This window comes from Saimiri boliviensis, chromosome 2 (assembly GCF_048565385.1).
Source record: "Saimiri boliviensis isolate mSaiBol1 chromosome 2, mSaiBol1.pri, whole genome shotgun sequence".
Classification (NCBI taxonomy): Eukaryota; Metazoa; Chordata; class Mammalia; order Primates; family Cebidae; genus Saimiri; species Saimiri boliviensis.
In genome coordinates this window covers 9,713,784-9,734,601 of record NC_133450.1, presented here as the reverse complement: position 1 = coordinate 9,734,601, position 20,818 = coordinate 9,713,784, and the positions used below count along the sequence as shown (strand labels likewise).

Here is a 20,818-nt window from a genome sequence, read left to right as displayed (position 1 = left end):
AGTTCACTGGTTGCTTCCTGGGCTGAGAAGGAGGCAGATGGGCTGGTAGAGGCTGGAGAGCCCAGTGGCCCGCACGAGAGGCCTGGGCTCGGTGGGAGAGAGGGCAGGCGGATGCGCTGCCCATCCTTCTCTCCTGGATCCAGGGAGCCCAAGGAGTGTGGTGACTACAGCTGGCCCTGTCCCCGCCTGCTGAGGTGCTGGGAGAGTGGCGGGGAGAGCTGACTCCAGCTGCTCTCATCAGCCGGCAGTCAGTAAATGGCCCTGGAGCTCAGGGCTGCTCCTCTGTCCACTCTGGGCTGGGCCTTTCACATCCGTTTAGCCCTTACAGCCACTCTGTGAGACAGTCACTGCCACCCACAAACTGAGGGTTGGGGGGTAGGTCACAAGCCAGGAAGTGAAGGAGCAGGGGTTTTACCTGGCCCGCCTGCTGCAGGGCCGTGCTCTGTCAGTTTCTTCATCACAGACAGCCAACGCTGGAAGAGCCAGGCCCCTCCCAGCGGCTCCCGTCTTACCCAGGGACCCAGCTGGGATAAGAGAAGAGCAGTGCCCCTCTTGACGTAGCGGGGACAGATTGGACCAGGGCTCCTGGAACACTGGCCACCTGGGTCCCTCCTCAGGTCTCAATGTCTCCTGCCTGACTCAGGGTGAGAAGGATCTTGCCAGTCTTAGCTCTGCGTCTTATTTAACCTGATATATGCCTCATCCTGTAGGACCCCAGCTTGTAAGCAAGACATCCATGGTTTGTGTCCACGAAAAACATAAAGATGCATCCCCAACCACATGAGCCAAAGACTCTCTTCGGTTTTGCACACACTGATTGAGATACCATAGTATGCCCGGCACTGCCCTGGCTGCTGGGTCCAAAGAGCTCAACCATAGGATCTGGTAGAAACTGGGCTGGAATCTCAGCTTCACCATTTACTATCTGGGCGGCCAAGGGAATGTTACTTGGCCTCTCTAAGCCTCGGCTTTGCTTGCCTCTGAAACAGTAGGCACCTCCCTTTGGCAGTTGTGATGAGGATGAATGTTGGCCTGTGCCCAGTAGTATGCCTGGCCCCTCACTGATGCCTGCTCATCTCCCTTCTAGCAGAGGGGCAGCGGGTAGGGGGCAGGGCCCACCCTCCAAAATGTAGCCAAAATGTAGCCAAAATGTAGTGCACAATGAGGTCATTGAATCCATCCAGGTCAAGCAAATGGCTATGCACACAGAGAAGAGAGGGATTAGTTTTGACCAAGGTGCAGGGAGGAGAGGTAGTTAGCTGGACTTTGGAGAAGCGGGACCTTGACAGGCAGAAAAAGGGTTATAGAAGGAGTCCCAGCAAGAGACCCAGTATACCTGGTGTGCTTGGCCTGGAGGGAATGCATATACGGTGCGCTTAGAAAAGGGAGAGTCTGGCTGGGCACAGTGGCTCAAACCTGTAATCCCAGCACTTTGGGAGGCCGAGGCGGGTGGATCACGAGGTCAAGAGATCGAGACCGCCGGGCGCGGTGGCTCAAGCCTGTAATCCCAGCACTTTGGGAGGCCGAGGCGGGTGGATCACGAGGTCAAGAGATCGAGACCATCCTGGTCAACATGGTGAAACCCTGTCTCTACTAAAAATACAAAAATTAGCTGGACGTGGTGGCACGTGCCTGTAGTCCCAGCTACTCGGGAGGCTGAGGCAGGAGAATTGCTTGAACCTGGGAGGTGGAGATGGCAGTTAGCCGAGATTGTGCCACTGCGCTCCAGCTTGGTGACAGAGCGAGACTCCGTCTCAAAAAAAAAAAAAAAAAAAAAAAGAAAAGAAAAAAGAAAAGAAAAAGGAGAGTCATCTGGTGTGGCTGGAGCCCTGGGGTGGGGGTCAGTGAGAGGAGTGGGCAGGAAGGGAGGCTGTGAAGGGCAGCTGGGCCCAGGGAGAGCAGGCTTAGGATGCAGGGTGAGCAGCTCAACTCTGCAGTGAGACCTGTGCTTCTCAAGCCATCTGAGCATCAGTGGACTCCACCGAGTGTGGTGCATGGGAGACAGTACACGCTCCAGAGAACCCAGGGAAGCGGACCCGTGTGGAGGGAGGGGGTCACACACAGCTTTATGCAGGACATGGGGCCTGAGCTAGCTGGATGCAGGTGGATCAGTGGAGAGAAGGGAAGAGCGAAGGGGTGTGTCTGGAGGAGTCAAGGGAAGGGCCCCTGCTTGGGGCACAGAAAGGGAGGGGCTGGCCCAGGCTGCTGATCCAGAGACAAGGAGATTAAGTCTCTGGATCAGAGAGGAACTAAGCTCTTGCTCCGGCTGCCAGGCCAGCTGCCCCAGAAGCACAGCCCCAAACCCCATCTTACCCGGCTGTCTACCCCTCCCCACCTCGGGGCTAGGGATCTTGGCATTGGAGCCAACAGGTCCCTGAGGCTGGATCCCAGCCTCTCCTGGAGGAAGCAGTCTGAGGCCCTAAGGGAGGTGCCTTGCCCAAGGTCACGCAGGGAGTCTGTATCCTAGGAAGGTCCCCTGACTTCCAGTCTGCACTCTCAGCCCCTCACTAGAGGCTCAGGGCCATGGTGGGCTGACAGTTCAGATTCATTTACATCACATTGTCTGCTCTCCTCAGGGCCCAACCTGAGTGCTGGGGGAATGCACAGGAGAGGCGTCCCCTGCTGCAGCCTGGGAGGGGATGGGGTGTAAAGGAAATGGAATCTGCAGCTTCCAGAGGGTGGACAGGAGTCCAGACACTGCTGCCAGGGCCTCCCTTCCCCTGCCCAAACACCTGAGGCTCCGGCTGCCGAGTCACCCTCCCTCCACCCATTGCAGCTGGAATGGTCAACTTGCTGTGCACCAGAAACGACATTCAGACCCAGGGTTGGGAGGTCAGTCAGCAAAGCTGCCGTGTGCACCAAGCACCGGTGCTACATACAAGGGCTGGGGACGGCACCAGCCCGCAGGGGCCCAGAGGGAGGCTCTTCGCAGCAGGTCTGGCCCCATTCCCCCGGTAGTGCCTGCCCGTTTCACCCCCAGCCCTCCACTTGTCTCTCAGAACATCCAGAGGATGCAGGTTGGATTTCACAACCCCTGATTTCGCCAGCTCCTTCCCCATATCCCCCAGCCCTGCAACCTCCAGTGAAATCGATCCCCGTTCCCCAGGATCCAGCAGGAGGAGGTCCTCTGGAGTCTGGCCTCCATCCCGCCAGGGATCCAGCAGAACACATCTAGGCCCTTCCCCAGGGGCTTCGGGCCCGAGGGAGGGTGGGGGCCATAACTCTCCCTGGCATCTGGCAGAATCCAGTTTTTTCCGCCGCTGGGTGATGTCACCTATTGTTGAAGGCTGTGCTTTTTATAGCTTCTGCTGCAGCTAGGGAGGGCGGCTGGCAGGCGGCAGGGAAGGGCGCTATCGGTTTCCAAGCCTCGCGCTCCCAGCCCTTCTCTGGGGGCCAGCAGCCGCAGAGAGAGAAAGAGGTTTCTGTCATCTCAAGGAGAGGGAGAGAGGGATCCCAGGAGAGAGGGAGCGAGGAGAACAGGCCGGCGCCCTTTTGCTGGTGGGCCGAGCACCGCATCTTTCTTTTGCCTTTAATTCAAGCTCCTCCATCCTGCATCTGCTCTCCTCACCCTGTAGATGATGCCCCTCCCTGAGGAGCTGGGGGTGGGATGGACAGAATGTCAGCCCTGCTGGAAGCCACCCACCACCACCCTGCCTCCTGCACACCCCCCGCTCCCGAGCTCCGGAAGCAATACCTCTTGGAGCTGAAACGGAGTGAAGGTAGGAGGAAGGTAGCCCTGAGGGGCCGGTGAGCTGAGTGGGTCTTCACCAATGATTTAGCAGTCACAGAGGAATTCAGCAGTATGGCTCCATGGCTCAGCAGTCAGGCTCAGGAGTCCCTCGGCCTAGGTTCAAATCTTGGCTCTGCCACGCTCAGGCTCTGTGATCTAGGACTAGTTTTTTGGTTTTTTTTTTTTTAACCTCTCTGAGTACCAGTTGCCCTACTGTAAAATAAGGAAGATCTCGGGCCCTGAGAACTAGATGAATATAAAAGTGTTTTGTGTCCCTTAAGAACTCCATAGACATAAATTGTTACTTTCTTTTCCTTAAGTGGGGACCCAAGAGTTTAAATAACTTGCCCAGGCCAGGCGTGGTGGCTCACACCTGTAATCCCAACACTTTGGGAGGCCGAGGCAGGTGGATCACCTGAGGTCAGGAGCTCGAGACCAGCTTGGCCAACATGGTAATACCTTGTCTCTACTAAAAATACAAAAATTAGCCAGGCATGGTGGCACAGGCCCGTAATCCCAGGTACCAGGAGGTTAAGATAGAAGAATCACTTGAACCCAGGAGGTGGAAGTTGCAGTGAGCCAAGCTCATGTCACTGCGCTCCAACTTGGGCGACAAAGCGAGACTCCATCTCAAATATGTATATGCAAATAACTTGCCCTGATGATGGGTGATCAGAGGACTGGGAGTCAGAGACCCAGGCTCCCCGGACACTGCTCTTTCCACCGTATCTCATTATTTGTTGAGCCTCCAAAAAGGAGGCTGATTTCCAAAAAAGACTGGGCTGAAAACTGAGCCTCAAAATCCAGGAAAGACATCCCCACCCATGTCCCCCTTCCAAATCAGGATTAGAGGGGTGATTCCCCCTTTGTCCAGCCTGTCACCAGCCTGTTTCCCCACATTGGGATTCACTGTTGGACCTTCGACAGGAAGTCTTCTGGGGAATCTTGGGTCCATTCATTCAGTAAATATGACGTGGGCACTAGAACATGCCAGACGTGGTTCCCTGTGCTGGGGGCACAGCAATGACTTAGGGGAGACTGTCCGGTATGGTGGGATTGACCATCCCTTGGGAGGCCTGGCACATTGTCTGATCCCCAAGGAAGGTGATTTCTAGACACTTAGGGCCAGGGAGCTGCCCTGTGTCCTGGAATAGATAAGCAGAAAGACAGATCATGTCCTCCTCAGGGGGTTGGGTCCAGCCCAGGGGAAAAAGGAAAAATCAGGTATGGGCACAGGCAGGGGTGTGGAAGGGAGGAAGAGGGTAGTCTGCCTGATTCCAACTCTGAGTTTGAATCCCAGCCCCTCCTTTCCCAGCTGTGACACCTGGGAAAGTTTCCTTATCTGTGCAAGGACAGTCGTTAGTAGTCATAGTGGTAATAGGCAACACTTACCTTTCATGCGTCCAGCCCCATCACGGCCACTTCATGCCCCCTCTAGCAACACCCTCCCAGGACTCTCAGCAGTAGATGCTCAACAATGCTTCCCTTCTAGGTCCTCAGTTCGCCCCTCCTGCCTCCCTGGGTTTGGTGGGATTTGTTTCCCATATTGGGAAACCATGCGTCTAGTGCTCAGAAGATGTCAGAATCGAGGTAGCCTTTCAGATTCTACCTCTTGTTTCGATGAATGATGATAAACTCCATTTTTAGAATGAACAGAATAATTGACAAAAAAACGGGGATGGGGGAGCTCCAGAAGCCTCCTGGCCCGTAAGCAAACACTTTCAAGTTTTTCTCTTTTCACTGCAGGAGACATCACAGTTACTTGGCCCCAGACATAATCTCTGTGGATTGGTTAGATGGAGATCTTGGGGCCAATGATTGTGTACTGTATACAGCTAAAATGGAGGCTTCTCGAAGGCAGAAACTGTATCTGGTTTTTTTTTTTTGTTTTTTTTTTTTGAGACAGGAGTCTCATTTTGGCACCCAGACTGGAGTGCAGTGGTGTAATCTCAGCTCACTGCAACCGCCACCTCCCAAGTTCAAGCTTTTCTTGTGCCTCAGCCTCCCAAGAAACTGGGACTACAGGCCCACGCCACCACTCCCGGCTAATTTTTGTATTTTTAGTAGAGACGAGATTTCACCATGTAGGCCAGGCTGGTTTCGAACTCCTGGACTGAAGAGAGCCACCTGCCTCGTCTCCCAAAGTGCTGGGATTACAGGAGTGAGTCACTGGGCCAGCCCAGAAACCATTTATTTATTTTTGAGACAAAGTCTCCCTCTGTTGCCAGGGTGGAATGCAGTGGCATGATCTCGGCTCACTGGGACCTCCAGCTTCCTGGTCCAAGTGATTCTCCTGCCTAAGCCTCCCAAGTAGCTGGGACTACAAGCACATGCCACCATGCCCAGCTAATTTTTGTGTTTTAGTAGAGACGGGGTTTCACCATGTTGGCCAGGATAGCCTCCATCTCCTGACCTCATAATCTACCCCCCATGGCCTCCCAAAGTGCTGGGATTACCGGGGTGAGCCACTACACCCAGCCCAGAAACCACATCTGATACTGTCCTGTTCCTCCCCACACTACCCCAAACAGATTTGTTTGTTTTTTGAAGTAGTTGCTAAGGGGTTGGATTTCAGCTCTTCTCCTAGCTGCTTCGGCCCACGGTGACCTCCAGCTCCTCCTCTGCGCTCCTATGCCACATATACAGACAGTGGGTGCTGTCTGCTTGGTAGAGCTGTGTCATAAGCAGCAGATCCCTTAAATGGAGAATCCTGCCCCTTAGGAGCAGTGTGTCATCAGAGGGGCTAACAGCCCTAGCCCTAAGTCACCAGCTGTCATGACCCTCAAAGTGTCAGAAAGCAGAGATCCAACCAGCCACCTCCATCATCATGCAAGCATTTTAAAGATGAAATTTATGCTGCATTCCATAAAATGGAGGCAAACTTTATGTTATATGTATTGACTACACAGCGGGCAACAAAGTACGCATGAAAAATGTGACTCAGCCAGGCTCAGCGGCTTACGCCAGTAATCCCAGCACTTTGCAAGGCCGAGGTGGGCAGATCACTTGAGCTCAGGAGTTTGAGACCAGCCTAGGCAACATGGCGAAACCCTGTGTCTACATTATTTTTATATATATATATATATATATATATATATATATATATATATATATAGCTGTATATATTAGCTGGTCATGGTGGTGCGTACCTGTAGTCCCAGCTACTTGGGAGGCTGAGGTGGAAGGATGGCTTGAGCCTGGGAGGTGGAGGTTGCAGTGAGCCAAGATTGCACCGCTGCACTCCAGCCTGGGTGACAGAGCAAGACCTTGTCTGAAAAAAAAAAAAGAAAACTATAACTCAATTACATCTAAAGTTTGACCACTATAAAATTTGGGTACGATCCTTAAGCAAGCACCCTTAAGTGTTACTCTGTGGTCATCTGCTTGGTAGTGTATACATTCTATCTTCGTTTATTCTTTATAGCAGCTCTGTTGTGTGGGTGTAATTGTCCTTACAGGTGTGAAGACAGATGTTTGGAGAGGCTGAGGTACTTGGGAGAAATCTCACAGCCAGTAAGGCCAGAGCCTGGATTCTAACGAAGCTGTCAGACCACAAAGCTTCTTGCTCGTTGGCCAGCTGCTCCCTCTGCTGTGTGCAGGGACCGTGGGTCTTGTAGCTTTATTAACTGTCCTTATCAGCTGCCTTGCCTTTGCCTTGCCTGCAGTGTCTGCTGTCTCCCCAGCAGGACTGACAGCTACTTGAGACTAAGAACCGTTCCCCTGTATCTAATCTGTTTGGCAGAGAGAGGAGCCAAGTATATTCTGTGGGATTGAATATAACAGAGTTAAACAAGGCTCTGACCCAGGGACCCGTGAAGGGGGCAGTCCCCAGCATGGCTGGCCTGCTAGAAAGAGTGGTTTGACACTTCTCTCCACCCTTTCCTTCCAGAAATCCGGTTTGGCAAATGCTACTGAATTTCCTGTTGAATTGAAGTAACCTCCCAGAGTAACCTCTGAGCAGATCCACAGGGCTCCTCACATGCTTTATCCACTCTGTTTTCAACAAATCCCTTAAATACTAAGGGATTGGAATTCCTTTCCCAGCTACTTGGGCCCACTGTGAACTCCAGCTCCTCCTCTGGGCTTGTAGCATGTGGTGCCAACTGTTTGCTGTGGCCATGGGTCAAGCAGAGCCAGTCTCCTTCTCCCAGTAGTGTATTCAATGATGTCAAAGCAGAAAAGTTTGGAAGATTAACTAATACTATCTAAATGAGCAGATGAAGGCCAGGTGCAGTGGCTCACTTGCTTGGCCAACATGGTGAAACCTCATCTCTATTAAAAATACAAAAATTAGCTGGGCATGGTGTGGACACCTACAATCCCAGTTACTTGGGAGGCTGAGGCAAGAGAATTGCTTGAACCCAGGGGACAGAGGTTGTAGTGAGCTGAGATTGTACCACTTCTTTCCAGCCTGGGCAAAAGAGCAAAACTCTATCTTCCAAAAAAAAAAAAAAAAAAAAGTAAATGTGCAGATAAGAAAACCAGGGCCCAGGGAGCGAAGTGGCTGGTATCAAATGGGGATAATGCAAGGCGCTTCCCTCCCTCTCTGTGGGATATTTATTCATTGAGTCCCCTGAACCCTGCCTGCGACCCTACATGCAACAGTTCTCGGTGAAAACAGCTCTCTCGGTTTCCATCTGTAGCCCTTCACTCCATGAGACTTGAATCCAGTCAAGGGCTGCAGCGTGGGCACAGACACCAGCCACCCCCACCCCCCCATCCCCTGGGCTTAGCCCCTAGGCTCCTAGGCAGAGCTGTCACCCCAGCAAGTCAGCTCACGTGTCTAGAAGGTTTCACGCTCCCCAGGGCTCCGGAGGCACCCAGTTTAATTGACCCCACACACCTCTAACAGGTGCAGATGAGGAGCCTGAGTCTCAGAGAGGGTAAGTGGCTTGTCTAAAGTCACCCAGCTAGTAAATGGGATTAGAGCCTAGGCTGGAGCTTACACCACAGCCCCCCGTGTGACGCTACTTTACCCCGGCATGGGTGTAACTCAGAGATGCCTCAGTTACTGGGTTGCTCAGGAATTAGGGTGTCCTGGGAAAGAGTTTTTTCTGAGACTCTGGGCCGAAGCAGGGCTTCTTTGAGCCTCAGTGACGAAATGTGACACACATGACCTCTGGCCTTCTCTGGCACCAGCCAGACTGCTCCACACAAGCCAGGCTGACCCCGTGCAGTTTCCCTACCTGCTGTGCCTGACCCCTCGCATGCTGGGCATTGTTTTGCCTCCTCACCCCTTCCAACATCTCAACCTGTCTTTTCAAACTTAGCTTAATGTCCTCCCTTCCACCACTGCTTCTCCCAGACCCTCCCACCCTGGTCCCCCTAACAGATGGTTCAAGCTTTCCAACAGCTCTGTGCCTCCGCAGGCTGTCTGTGGGCACCTCTTTGTGCTCCTCAAGAGCGGGCATGGGCAAGCTCAGCACCACACCCCGCAGGCTCGCAGGAGGCCCTCGGGAAGTGATAGCGGAGTTAACGAGGCTCAACTTTTGGTTTCAAAGATCTTTCTTGATGGCAAGAGGCAACTCTTCTGCCTCAATGTTTATTGACTCAAGGTACAGTATGAGACATCCCTAGACAGAATCCTCTGCCCTCAAATAGCTCATCCCTTTGAATCTGAAAGCTTTAGAGCTTCCTACTCAAGTGCAAGCAAGAGTAACCAGTAGACGTGAGAAAAGATGCTCAGTATTTTTTTTTTCTTTCTTTTTTTGAAGACAGGGTCTCACTCTGTCACTCACACTAAAGTGTAGTGGCACTGTCATAGCTCACTTAGCACGTCCTGGGCTCAAGCAATCTTCCTGCCTCAGCCTTCCCAGTACCTGGGACTACAGGCACATGCCACCATGTCCGGCTAATTTTTTCACTTTTTTATAGAGATGGGGCCTCACTCTGTTGCCCAGGCTGGTCTTGAACTGCGCTCAAGCAATCCTCCCATCTAGTCTTCTTGTTTTTTGAGACAGAGTCTCGCTCCGTTGCCCAGGCTGGAGTGTCATGGTGCGATCTCAGTTCACTGCAACCTCCACCTCCCAGATTCAATCGATTCTCTTGCCTCAGCCTCCTGAGTAGCTGGGATTACAGGCAAACGCCCCCACAACCAGCTACCGCCTAGGCTTCTTAAAGTGCTAGGATTACAAATGTGAGCCTGTCCTCAGCGTTTCTAAGAATGGAAAGAACACAAATCCAAACAACAGGTGGCATTTTTGACCTATCAGATGGGTAAAAAGCCAGTTTTTTAGAGGTGTAGTTTTAGAGGCATAAGGAAGCAGTCTCAGACTCTGTGGGTTAAAAACTGGGACAGCTTTTGGGGACAATTTTACAGTAACTATAAAAAATTTGAAACACTTCTAGACATTTTCCTACAAGAATATCCACACTAATATACAAACTCCTATTATGAGCATGTTCGTCCTAGAATGAATTGTAGCCATGAAAAAAAAAGTGGGCTGGGCACTGTGGCTTACACCTGTAATCCCAGCATTGTGGGAGGCTAAGGTAGGTGGATCATGAGATCAGGAGTTCGAGACCAGACTGGCCAAGAGACCAGCCTGGCCAAGAGACCAGCCTGGCCAATATGGTGAAACTCCGTCTCTACCTAAAATGCAAAAATTAGCCGAGCCTATAATCCCAGCTACTCAGGAGGCTGAAGCAGGAGAATGCTTGAACCCAGGAGGTGGAGGTTGCAGTGAGCCAAGATCGCACCATTGCACTCCAGCCTGGGTGACGGAGTGAGACTCTGACTCAAAAATAAATAAATAAATAAATAAATAAATAAATGTGAACAGAACTTAGACGTAAATTAATAAAGGTTGATTATATTAATCATGGAACAGTCATACAACAGATGCTTCCCTGGACACTTAAAAAGTAAGGTAGGTCTTCATGGGGTGGTGTGGAAAGATGGCCACTGCCTATTATGTGAGAAAAGCAGATTGAAAAAGAACAGGTGTAATTGTATCTCTTCTGGGTGAAAAGGAAGAGATGTGTTTATGTGTCCATGTCTGCGATATGTGGGTGTCTAGCCCGAGCATTAGTCTCTTAATTTTAGGGTCACCTTTCTGCAGTCCGTTTGGGGCAGAAGGAATGTGTTTTATTGGTGGCTACGGAGTTATGTACTCAGCAGCTGTTTGCCCCTGCACCCGCTCAGCCACTTCCAGAGCAGTCTTCATCCCTGAATGCCCTGGTGCAGGGGCTGTTGAGGAAAGAAGGTATTCTGGGCCCCTACACATCTCTCCCCTCCCCCAATTCCACCCCCCACACTATCTGGCAGAACGGGGTGGGAGTGTTAACTTTGCTAGAGAGCTGGAACCACCAAAGGGGATGATAATGAGGATGGGAAAGTATTTCAGACTCTCCCCTAATTATCCACTTCTTCTCAAGTGGGTTTTTGACATGGTTTTACTGAAACAGAATGGCACACCCAAGGGTGACCCCAAGCCCTTGACAGAGCTTGTCTTTCTTACCCTGAAACCTCCCAGTCAACAGGCACAGGAGCTGGCTGTGTTGGGGAACACATGTGAGGAAAATGCCCATTCTTCCAGTCTGAGGAGTAGGCACCAAGAAGGGAAATTTGTCTGAGGAATTCCCTGAGTTCCCCTGATCACCCCAGTTCCTAGCTTTGCTCCCAGGACCTCTGGTCTGCCTTTGGCTTTCTTCCTTTTTTTTTATTTTTCTAAGACAGAGGCTCGCCCAGGCTAGAGTGCATGGTACGTTCATAGCTCACTGCAGCCTTGAACTCCTGGGCTCAAGCAATCCTCCCACCTCAGCCTCTCGAATAGCTGGGACTGCAGGTGCATGTCACAACACCTGGCTAATTGTTTCAATTTTTTGTAGAGGTGAGGTCTCACTATGTTACCCAGTCTGGTCTTGAACTCCTGGGCTCAAGTGAACTTCCTGCCTTGGCCTCCCAAAGTGCTAGGATTGCAGGCGTGAACCACCTCGCCTGGCCTTGGCTTTCTTTAACATGCTTTTTGTATTTATTCATAGCCTTTGGAATTATAATCAATTGACTAGCATAACATATTGTTGTGATGTATTACATTTTTCCCCTAATGTTGATCACTTACAGTGCCTCTAAGTTTTCCGTATAAATGATGTCGCAGTGAACATCTTCATGCATGGAGATTTTTGCTTATATTGTCTTTTAAGAGTGGAGTTACTGGGTCAAAGACTATAATATAAATGTCTTTATGGCTCCTACTAAAGATTGCCAAATTGCTTCCAAAAGAGTTACTCTGATTTATTAATACTACCAACATCGATTCAATCTATAACTTCCAGTATTATCTTGCCAACACTGACTCTTTTTATTTTTTTGGTTGGCTATTTTAGCAGATTATAAATGGTATCTCAAAGCTGTTTTTCCTGTTTTTCTCTTTACTAGGAGGGGTGGAGTTCAGATTTTCAAAAGGATTTTTTTCGTGTTACTGCTTTTGGGTTTCGCTTTTTTTTTTTTTTTTGGGACAGGGTCTTGCTGTGTTGCCCAAGCAGCAGTGCAGTGGATCTCAGCTCACTGTAACCTCCAACCCCAGCCTTAAGCAATCCTCCCATCTCAACCTCCCGAGTAACTGGGATTATAGCCGTGCGCCACCACGGCTGGCTAATTTTAATTTTTTTTTTTTCTTCTTTTTTGGTAGAGACAAGGTCTCACTGTGTTGCTCAGGCTGAAAGGTTCTTTTTTTTATTTAAGGTGTCCCAAATTACAGTCACATGTGCTCTTTCCTCTCCAACCAGTTAGACGCTAATGAGTAATATTAATGATAATAACACTTTTGTAATTCCTTAGGCCTTTAGAGCACTTTGCAGTTTATCAGCTGTTATACCACTGTGTCTTTTTCTTCTGCCAGTAGGTGAAGCAGGGCAGGGAAGTTCCCCACCCCCTGCCCGCCTTATGGATGAAACAGTTGAAGCTATGCAGAGGAGGTTTGGTTTGAGTGGCAGAAGCCTACCAGGGCTGATGTAAATAATCAGGGGGGTGATTCCAAGATTGCAGAGAAACTGCTCAGTCTCTCTCTCTGGGGCCACATGGTCTCCTCTCTGCTTCTCTCTGCATGTCCCATCCTCCTCTCTGCAGATCATCTTTTTCTGCTTCTTTATCAGCATCCACATGACTGAAAATAGCAGCTATATCCAGGCTCTCCCCATCCTTTCAGCTCAGGCCCCAACATCTGATCGGTCTCTGTCCCGCAGTCCACCATCTCTCAGGAGAGACCCAGGGCCTCCCAGCCTCCTGGATGCAATTCCCTCTGCTCAGGGGTCCATCCTGGGTAGGGGACAGAGTCGGAGGTAAGGCCATGTGGTTCAAACAGCCAAAGTGGGGCTGAGCAGAGTAGCAGAAAGGCAGAGTCTCCTAGAAGGATGTGGCGTGTGAAGCAAGGATAGGCTTTTTAATACAACACCCGCTCCAAGGGCCTCATGCATGTTCTTCCTAGCCGGGCTAGGCCACAGCAAAAGCAACATGCAGTCATAACAGTTCTCAGGTCTGCAGAGACTTCCCAGAGAAAACCTCCCACAGGCGGAGAGATGGTCTCTCTCCGCTCTGGCCACACCCTGAGACCTCCCAGCAGGCCCCAGTTGGGCTTTGCCCACCACTGCAAGCCAGGAGGTGCCTCACCAGGCACATCTCAGAAAGCCTGGTGTTCAAGAGAAGGGGCACCTCTCATCAAGGGCCCTCCTGGCCTTGACCACTCAGCCTGGACCCTCACCCACCTCTGCAGGTGCGGATCTGGGAGATCCCTGAGGGTGGTCTGAAGCGGAACATGACGGAGGCACTCCTAGAGCTGCATGGGCACAGCCGGCGTGTGGGGCTGGTCGAGTGGCACCCCACCACCAACAACATCCTATTCAGCGCTGGCTATGACTACAAGGTACGCAGTGGGCAGGCAGCTGGGTAGAAAGGGATTGGGAAAGAGAAGGGGGCCTTTTGGGGGCCCATAGGAAGCACTGTTATTTCCTAAGCAACCAATATTGCCTCATTTGTTCATTAGCTCATTCATTCATTCACTACACGCAGCTGAGCATCTCCTGTACACCCTGTCATTCCTGGGGTCCACAGAGGTCAGAGGCATCTTTTCTGCCTTCTGTGGTGGTTGGTGGACTGGAGAAGCCCCTTCCAGCCCACACCCTTTGCCTGGCCACTGCTTAACTAAGAGGTGGCAAAAGGGGTAACCAAAGCTTCTGGAGGGAAAAAGGGAGCCTCAGCCCCTAGCCCCAGGCACGTCCTCAAAAATGGTGAGCTGACCACCTGGGACCTAGCAAGGAACAGGTATCCTTCTTGCTCTTCCATGAGCTGAGCCCAGGCTGGGGCTGGCATCTGACCAAGGATATTGATGGGTTTGTGTGACAGGGCTGTGTCAGCCTTTCCATATAGAACTCAACAACCCATCCTGCATCCCAGCACACCCCAGGCCCTCCATGGGGCGCTTCCCCCAGGGCAGTTGCGTGGATGGGGGACAAACATCCCTGGCCCCCAGCAGCCACTGACCCCACCCCCTGCGCGTCTGCCCTCGCAGGTCCTCATCTGGAACCTGGATGTGGGCGAGCCAGTGAAGATGATCGACTGCCACACGGACGTGATCCTCTGCATATCCTTCAACACGGACGGCAGCCTGCTCACCACCACGTGCAAGGACAAGAAGCTGCGTGTGATCGAGCCCCGCTCTGGCCGCGTTCTGCAGGTGGAACCCTACATTTTTTTGAGATTGAAGGGGAAGATTTTGAGGGCTGGGGCTCAGCTTTCAGCAGGCCTGGAGGAAAAGGCTGTGCCAGTCCTCTTCTGCCATGCATCTCACTGCACCTCTGGTGAACAACCTTTTTCTCTCCTGGGCCCTTCTAGGCTCATAGGAACCCTGCCTTGTACTGGATAGGGAGGGACCTCGCACCCATTCCTCTCCCCACTGCACCCCCTATCTCCAGAGGGGATTCTTCTGGCTTGCTCTGGGGACTGAATAGATGACACCCTTCAGTGCGTACATCCCCAAGTGTTAACCAAGTTCGTGATAGGCACAGGACGGGGAGACACTGGACTCACTGCCCAGCCACCTGATGGGATGAGCCTGGGGGAAACGGCTTGGGGTGCCCAAGGTTGATGGTGAACTTAGTTCCACTTTTGGTCTTTGAATCTCCGGGGTCTTGGTTTTGAGGAAAGGAAGGGGTGAAGTGCCATTTGGGAGTAAGTAATTACCTTTTTTTTTTTTTTTTTTTTGAGATGGAGTCTTACTCTGTCACCCAGGCTGGCGTGCAGTGGCACAGTGTCTGCTCGCTGCAGTCTCCGCCTCCCAGGTTCCCTTGATTCTCCTGCCTCAGTCTCCTGAGCAGCTGAGATTACAGGCACGTGCCACCAGGCCTGGCTAATTTTTGTATTTTTATAGAGATGGGGTTTCACCATGTTGGTCAGGCTGGTCTCGATCTCCTGACCTTGTGATCTGCCTGCCTCAGCCTCCCGAAGTGCTGGGATTATAGCCGTGAGCCACTACACTCGGCCAACAATTACCATTTTTTGAGCACCTGCTGTGTGCTGGTCATGGGGAGGGATGGAATGGATGGTATTTGAGGTTTGCCTTCTGCATAAGAAGGGAGTGATGCTTGATCTGGGTGTGTTTATCTTGGAATAGTCCAATGCTGCAAGACTGGAAAGTTATCTACTACTATAGGTTGAGCATCCCAAATCCAAAAATCCAAAATATGAAAGGCTCCAAATCCAAAACGTGTTGAGCACTGACATAACACCCAAAGGAAATGCTCATTGGAACATTTCAGATTTTGGATTTTGGAATGTAGGGGGGCTCAACTAGTAGGTATAAAGCAAATATCCTGAAATCTGAGACAACCCAAAATCCGAAACACTTCTGGTCCCAAGCGTTTCAGTTGAGGGTTCCTCAACCTGTCCTACCACAAATAAGAATGTTGAGAGTTGCTAGCATGATTAGTGTTCACTGGCGTCTGCTAAGAGTTCACTGTGTGGCCCGAACTGTGCCCAGGGCTCTGCACATTGTCTCAGGACGTCTTAATCCTCAGGCCAACCCTCTCTGCTGGGCACTGTGACTCCTCTCATTTTATACATGAGAACCCTGAACCTTAGCGAAGGTGGGAGACTTGAATCTCACAGTTCCCGGAAAAGCTGGGATTCGAACCCGGGGCCTAAGCCATACAGAAAGGATGCTTGCAAACAGAGAACCCCGCTTTCAATTCACAGATAGGGCCATGAGCCCGGGGGAGGCGAAGGTCTTCTCTCGGGCTGCACGTCTTTGACAGAGCTAGAACTAAAGTTCAGAGTGAGTGACAGCAGCCTGAACCTGTGCACCGCCCCGTTAGCCTCTCTTCCGACCTGCTGCCAACTTACCTGATGCTGAGGACTATTGCGTGTTGGGGGAAATCAAGTGTCACAAGCCAGTGGGTGGGAGAGGAGGCCCAAGACAGCTCAGTTAAGGAGACACTCCCTGATGAGGTGAGTTGTGGAGCAATAATTGGCATGAATCTCTTGTCCTCCTGAGCCTCAGTTTCCTCATCCTCAAAAATGGGGATAATGATTTCTTCCGGTAGATACTGTTACGAGGATTAAAAGCATTGCCGCTGGTGAGAGCTCCGCGTGGTGTAGCCCCGAACTGGACTGGGTGGAGGTTGGCTCCCCTCTGGTTCCCTGTTCCCCACTTGCTCTGGGAAATGGCAGAAAAGGCATCTGGGGAGCCATTGCTGCCGAGTACTTAATGTCCCGTGGCTGCTGTAGCAAACGCCCACAAATTAGGGGGCTGAAAACAACAGAAATGTATTCTCTCACCATTCCAGAGTCCTGATATCCCACATCAAGGTGTCAGCAGGGCTGTCCTCCCTATGGAGGCTCTAGGAGAAAACCCGTTCCTTGCCTCTTCTGGGGGTTGCCAGCTGTAGTGGCTGGTGGCCACGTCACTGCAGTCTCCGCCTCCAGGGTCATGCCACCTTCTCCCTGTCTGCGTAACCTTACCTCTCTCCCACAGGGACACTCATGATGGCATCCAGGACCCACCTGGACAATTCAGGGTCATCTCATCCCCAAATCCTTAGCCTGACCACATCTGCAAAGACCCTTTTCCAAATAAGGCAACAATCGCAGGGGCCAGGGCTGAGGATATGAGTATATCTTTTGGGGGCCACCATTCATCCCACGGCAGTACCCACATCCTGGGGACCCTGGCTCACCACCTCCCTCTGTTCCTACCAGGAGGCCAACTGCAAAAACCACAGAGTGAACCGGGTGGTGTTCCTGGGAAACATGAAGCGGCTCCTCACGACAGGGGTCTCCAGGTGGAACACGAGACAGATTGCCCTCTGGGACCAGGTCAGCCATGGGGAGGCCTGCTGGGTATGGGCTAAAGGAAGCATCATTGCCTCAGAGGTCACTTGCTCAGAAAGTCAGGAGCCTGGGCCCGCACACCAGCTTCTGACAGCAGAGAAATCAGACAGAGACCCCCAGAGGCAGAGCTTGGTTGGGTACGGAGGCTTCAAGGCACAATGTCAGCCATATTTGCAAGATGTTCACTCTCTTTTTCCAGGGTGGGGGCTGAGCTCCAGAGAGATCAGAGACCTACCTAGGGACACCTAGCAAGTAGTAGGTTTGGGGACAATGAAAGCTAGTCCCCTGCCTCCTGTTTGTAAGACCCTTTCCACTACCCCTGGCTGCTTTTCGTGACAAGGAAGTCAGTCTCACCACTACCCATGGGACTGGCTTTTTAACATCTGGGGAGGGCTTAGCATGAAGTAGTTGCAGTCCTAAGGGGCCTTGCTGGGATTTGGGGAGGGGCATGCCATCCTGCCTCCATAGAGTCTCAGACCAGCTCCTCTCCCTCAGGAAGACCTGTCCATGCCCCTGATCGAAGAGGAAATTGATGGACTCTCTGGCCTCCTGTTCCCCTTCTATGATGCTGACACTCACATGCTCTACTTGGCTGGAAAGGTAGTAGGAGGTGGGGGAGGGCCCAGCGCAGCCTGTGGGAGAGCCCATCCCTCATTGCACCCCTGCCTCTGCCCCACCCCCTTGACAACAGCCAGCCTAACCTCTCTGGCGTCCCCCGACCCAACTTAGGTTCCTGGGCCTCACCTCTCCCATCCACACCTGCCCTCACATCTGACACCCATTCTTACTGAAACGTCTGCAACCAAGAATTCCCTCAAGGGTGAGCTGGAGTGGGCTCTTACACTGGAAAGATCAGAGCCTGAAGGGTAGTCAGCAATGAATGGTGGGATTTGAGATACCTGCCAGGAGAGCCTTGGTGAATATAGCCTTGTTTGTCAGAAAGGCTGTCTACACCCGCCCCGACACACATCAGCCCATCCACCTCCACCTCTCCATCCTCAGGGAGTCCACTGTGGCAAACCCACTAGGAACCTAGAAGCCAGGTTTCCCTCTTCTGTTTTTTTTTTTTTAACCACCCATGAAGCACAGTGGGGAACTGTCTTCAGCTGGCTCCTGGCACCAGGCCCTGCTCTGCCCTCCCTTCCTGCCACCTTCCTCACCTCCATCTCTCCTGACCACAGGGCGATGGAAACATCCGGTACTACGAGATCAGCACTGAGAAGCCCTACCTGAGTTACCTCATGGAGTTCCGCTCCCCAGCCCCGCAGAAAGGCCTAGGTAAGGGGCCTGAGGCTGCCATGGCTGGTACACTCGTGCCCTGGAGGATATCTGGCCCGTGGGTCACCCTCTCCCTTAAGTAGAAAATCAGACTCTGAAGGCCACAGCTTACGGGCAAGTGGGAACAGAACCTGCAAGAGCCGGCCCTGCTGCAGCTGTCACTACCCCCTGGACCGGTGCTGTCACCCCGCCATGCTCACACCCACTGTCAGCAGTAGCCTGCCGGCATGTGCTCTGTGTCTGCACTCCTGATCGAATATGGGGAGCCTGAAGCCCACAGTGGCTATGACAATGGTGGGAAATGGTCCAGTAACTGCAGGTCAGAGTGGGGTCTGGGCACAGGTCCCTTCCTGAGCCTCTAGGAAGCTGGGACTCCCAGACCCCAGCAGCAACTCTGTCTGCCTGATAGGGCAGGAAGAGTTCCAGGGGTTCCTGTGACTGCAGCCCCAAGCTCCCTAGACTCTTAGGCAGAAACCCAGAGAGGGCTCCGGGATTGGCAGGCTAAAGTGAGTCCTCACGTTCTCCCACCACGAAAAGTCTTACAAACAATTTTCCTTTCTTTGAACCAACCTGGTAGTGCATATGATTCAGCAATTCCACATTTGGGGTCCAGATCATCCAGTGAAACATCTGTGATCAGAGTCCTCCCACCCCCTGTTCCCACCTTTGTGGGTGATCCTCCTCTTTGGAGCTGGAGTCTAGCTTGCTTTCCCTGTGGATCTGGTGTTGAGGACAGAGCTGGAAGGCCAGCTTCAGGGACGTTGGAGCTGAAAGGGGCTAAGAGCCCACTCCAGTGACCAATAGCAAAATGGAAGCCAAGAGATGTCTGAGGTCCCAATCACCATTCCCTCCACTTTACCCGTCCCCAACGCTGTCATCCCCACCTCCACTGTCACTCTGCATCAAATAGTATAAAAATCAGCCTGGACTATGCGGTCAGACCTGGGTTTATATTCTCGCTCAAAGTGTGCACTGAATCCCTCTAAGTCTCAGTTTCCTCATCTGTAAAATGGGGATAATCAAATACCTTGAAGGTAGGTTTGTGCAAGGCACCTGGCAGAGCACTTGGCTCCTCCTGCTCCTTCACATAGGTGTTCAACAAACAGTTACTGAGTTCCAACTGTGTACCAGACCCGGCACTAAGCCTAAGGTTACAGTGGCAAGTAAAACAGAGCATGGCCTTACTCCCGTGGGGCTCACATTCCACTGAGCGGGAGACAGGCAATAAACAAATCAGAGAAATATTGGACAGGAATGAGTTCTAGGCAGAGAGTCAAATGGTGGGCTAGAACAGAGAGTGACTGGGGGCTGCTTTAGACAGGTGGTCAAGGAAGGCCTCTCTGTGACGATGAGATGTTAAGTTGGGATCTGAAAGAGAAAGCGCAGCCCCAGCAGGGGGCATGGTTAGTGCAAAGTCTTTGTGGCCAGAATGAGCCTAGCATATTCTAGAAACAGAAGGGAGGCCAATGTGGCTGAGCCTGGGGTAGACTCTGTGATATTGCAAGAGATGGGGGAGTGTCAGGAGACAGAGAGACGGGCAGCGGCTGAATCCATGGGATGCGTTAGCCTGGAAAAGGAGCTTGCAATTGATTAGGAAATCATTGTGGCAGGTTTCTTTTTCTTGGGTGGGAACGAGACAGCATGATGTGATCTGAAATATTAGTTAAGATTGCTCTGGTGGCCGGGTTCGCTGCCTCACGCCTGTAATCCTAGCCATTTGGGAGGCCGAGGCAGGTAGATCAGCTGAGATCAGGAGTTTGAGACCAGCCTGGCTAAATGATGAAATACTGTCTCCACTAAAAATACAAAAATTAGCCATGTGTGGTGGCACACCTCTGTAATCCCAGCTATTGGGAGGCTGAGGCAGGAGAATTGCTTGAACATGGGAGGCAGAGGTTGCAGTGAGTAGAGATGGTGCCACTGCACTCCAGCCTGGGCAACAGAGCCAGACTGTCTCAAAACAAAACAAAACAAAACAAAAAAAGATTGCTCTGGGCTGGGAGTGGTGGCTCACGCCTGTAATCCCAGCACTCTGGAGGCAAAGGTGGGTGGATCACCTGAGGTTGGGAGTTCAAGACCAGCCTGACCAACATGGTGAAACCGCGTCTTAAAAAAAAAAAAAAAAAAAAAAAAAAAGATTGCTCTGGCTTTGGTAGGGCGAATGGAATGGATTTGGGAGGGGCAGGAGGAAGGCAGGAAAATCAGTTAGGAAGCAGTTGTAGACTTTCAGGCAAGAGAGGATAATAGGTGGACAGAAGGAAGATAGAGAGAACCGGATGAATCCTGAGATGTTTAGAACGCAGCATCAGCAGGACTTGCTAAGGTATCGGCTATGGAGGGGTGGAGAGGAGAGGAGGAAGGACTCAGGTTGACTCATCTCATCCTCATCCTCATCCTCCTCACCTGTGACCACTGTTGAGCATTTGCTGTGACCTAGGCACCTTTTGTAGACTCAGAGAAGTTAAGCAACTCACCCGAGGCAGGTC

The 20,818-nt window shown here is 51.8% G+C and overlaps 1 protein-coding gene across 2 annotated transcripts in view; it reads left to right on the top strand.

The window, feature by feature from the left end:
• The window catches only part of CORO2B (coronin 2B), a 152,320-nt gene that overhangs the window by 121,832 nt on the left and 9,670 nt on the right, over positions 1 to 20,818 (top strand). For both annotated transcript variants that reach the window (XM_039469245.2, XM_074392745.1), the window contains exons 4-8: positions 13,444 to 13,593; positions 14,239 to 14,403; positions 16,923 to 17,039; positions 17,550 to 17,654; positions 18,236 to 18,332. In XM_039469245.2, coding sequence (XP_039325179.1) covers positions 13,444 to 13,593; positions 14,239 to 14,403; positions 16,923 to 17,039; positions 17,550 to 17,654; positions 18,236 to 18,332 — 634 coding nt within the window. The remainder of the gene's footprint in view (positions 1 to 13,443; positions 13,594 to 14,238; positions 14,404 to 16,922; positions 17,040 to 17,549; positions 17,655 to 18,235; positions 18,333 to 20,818) is intronic.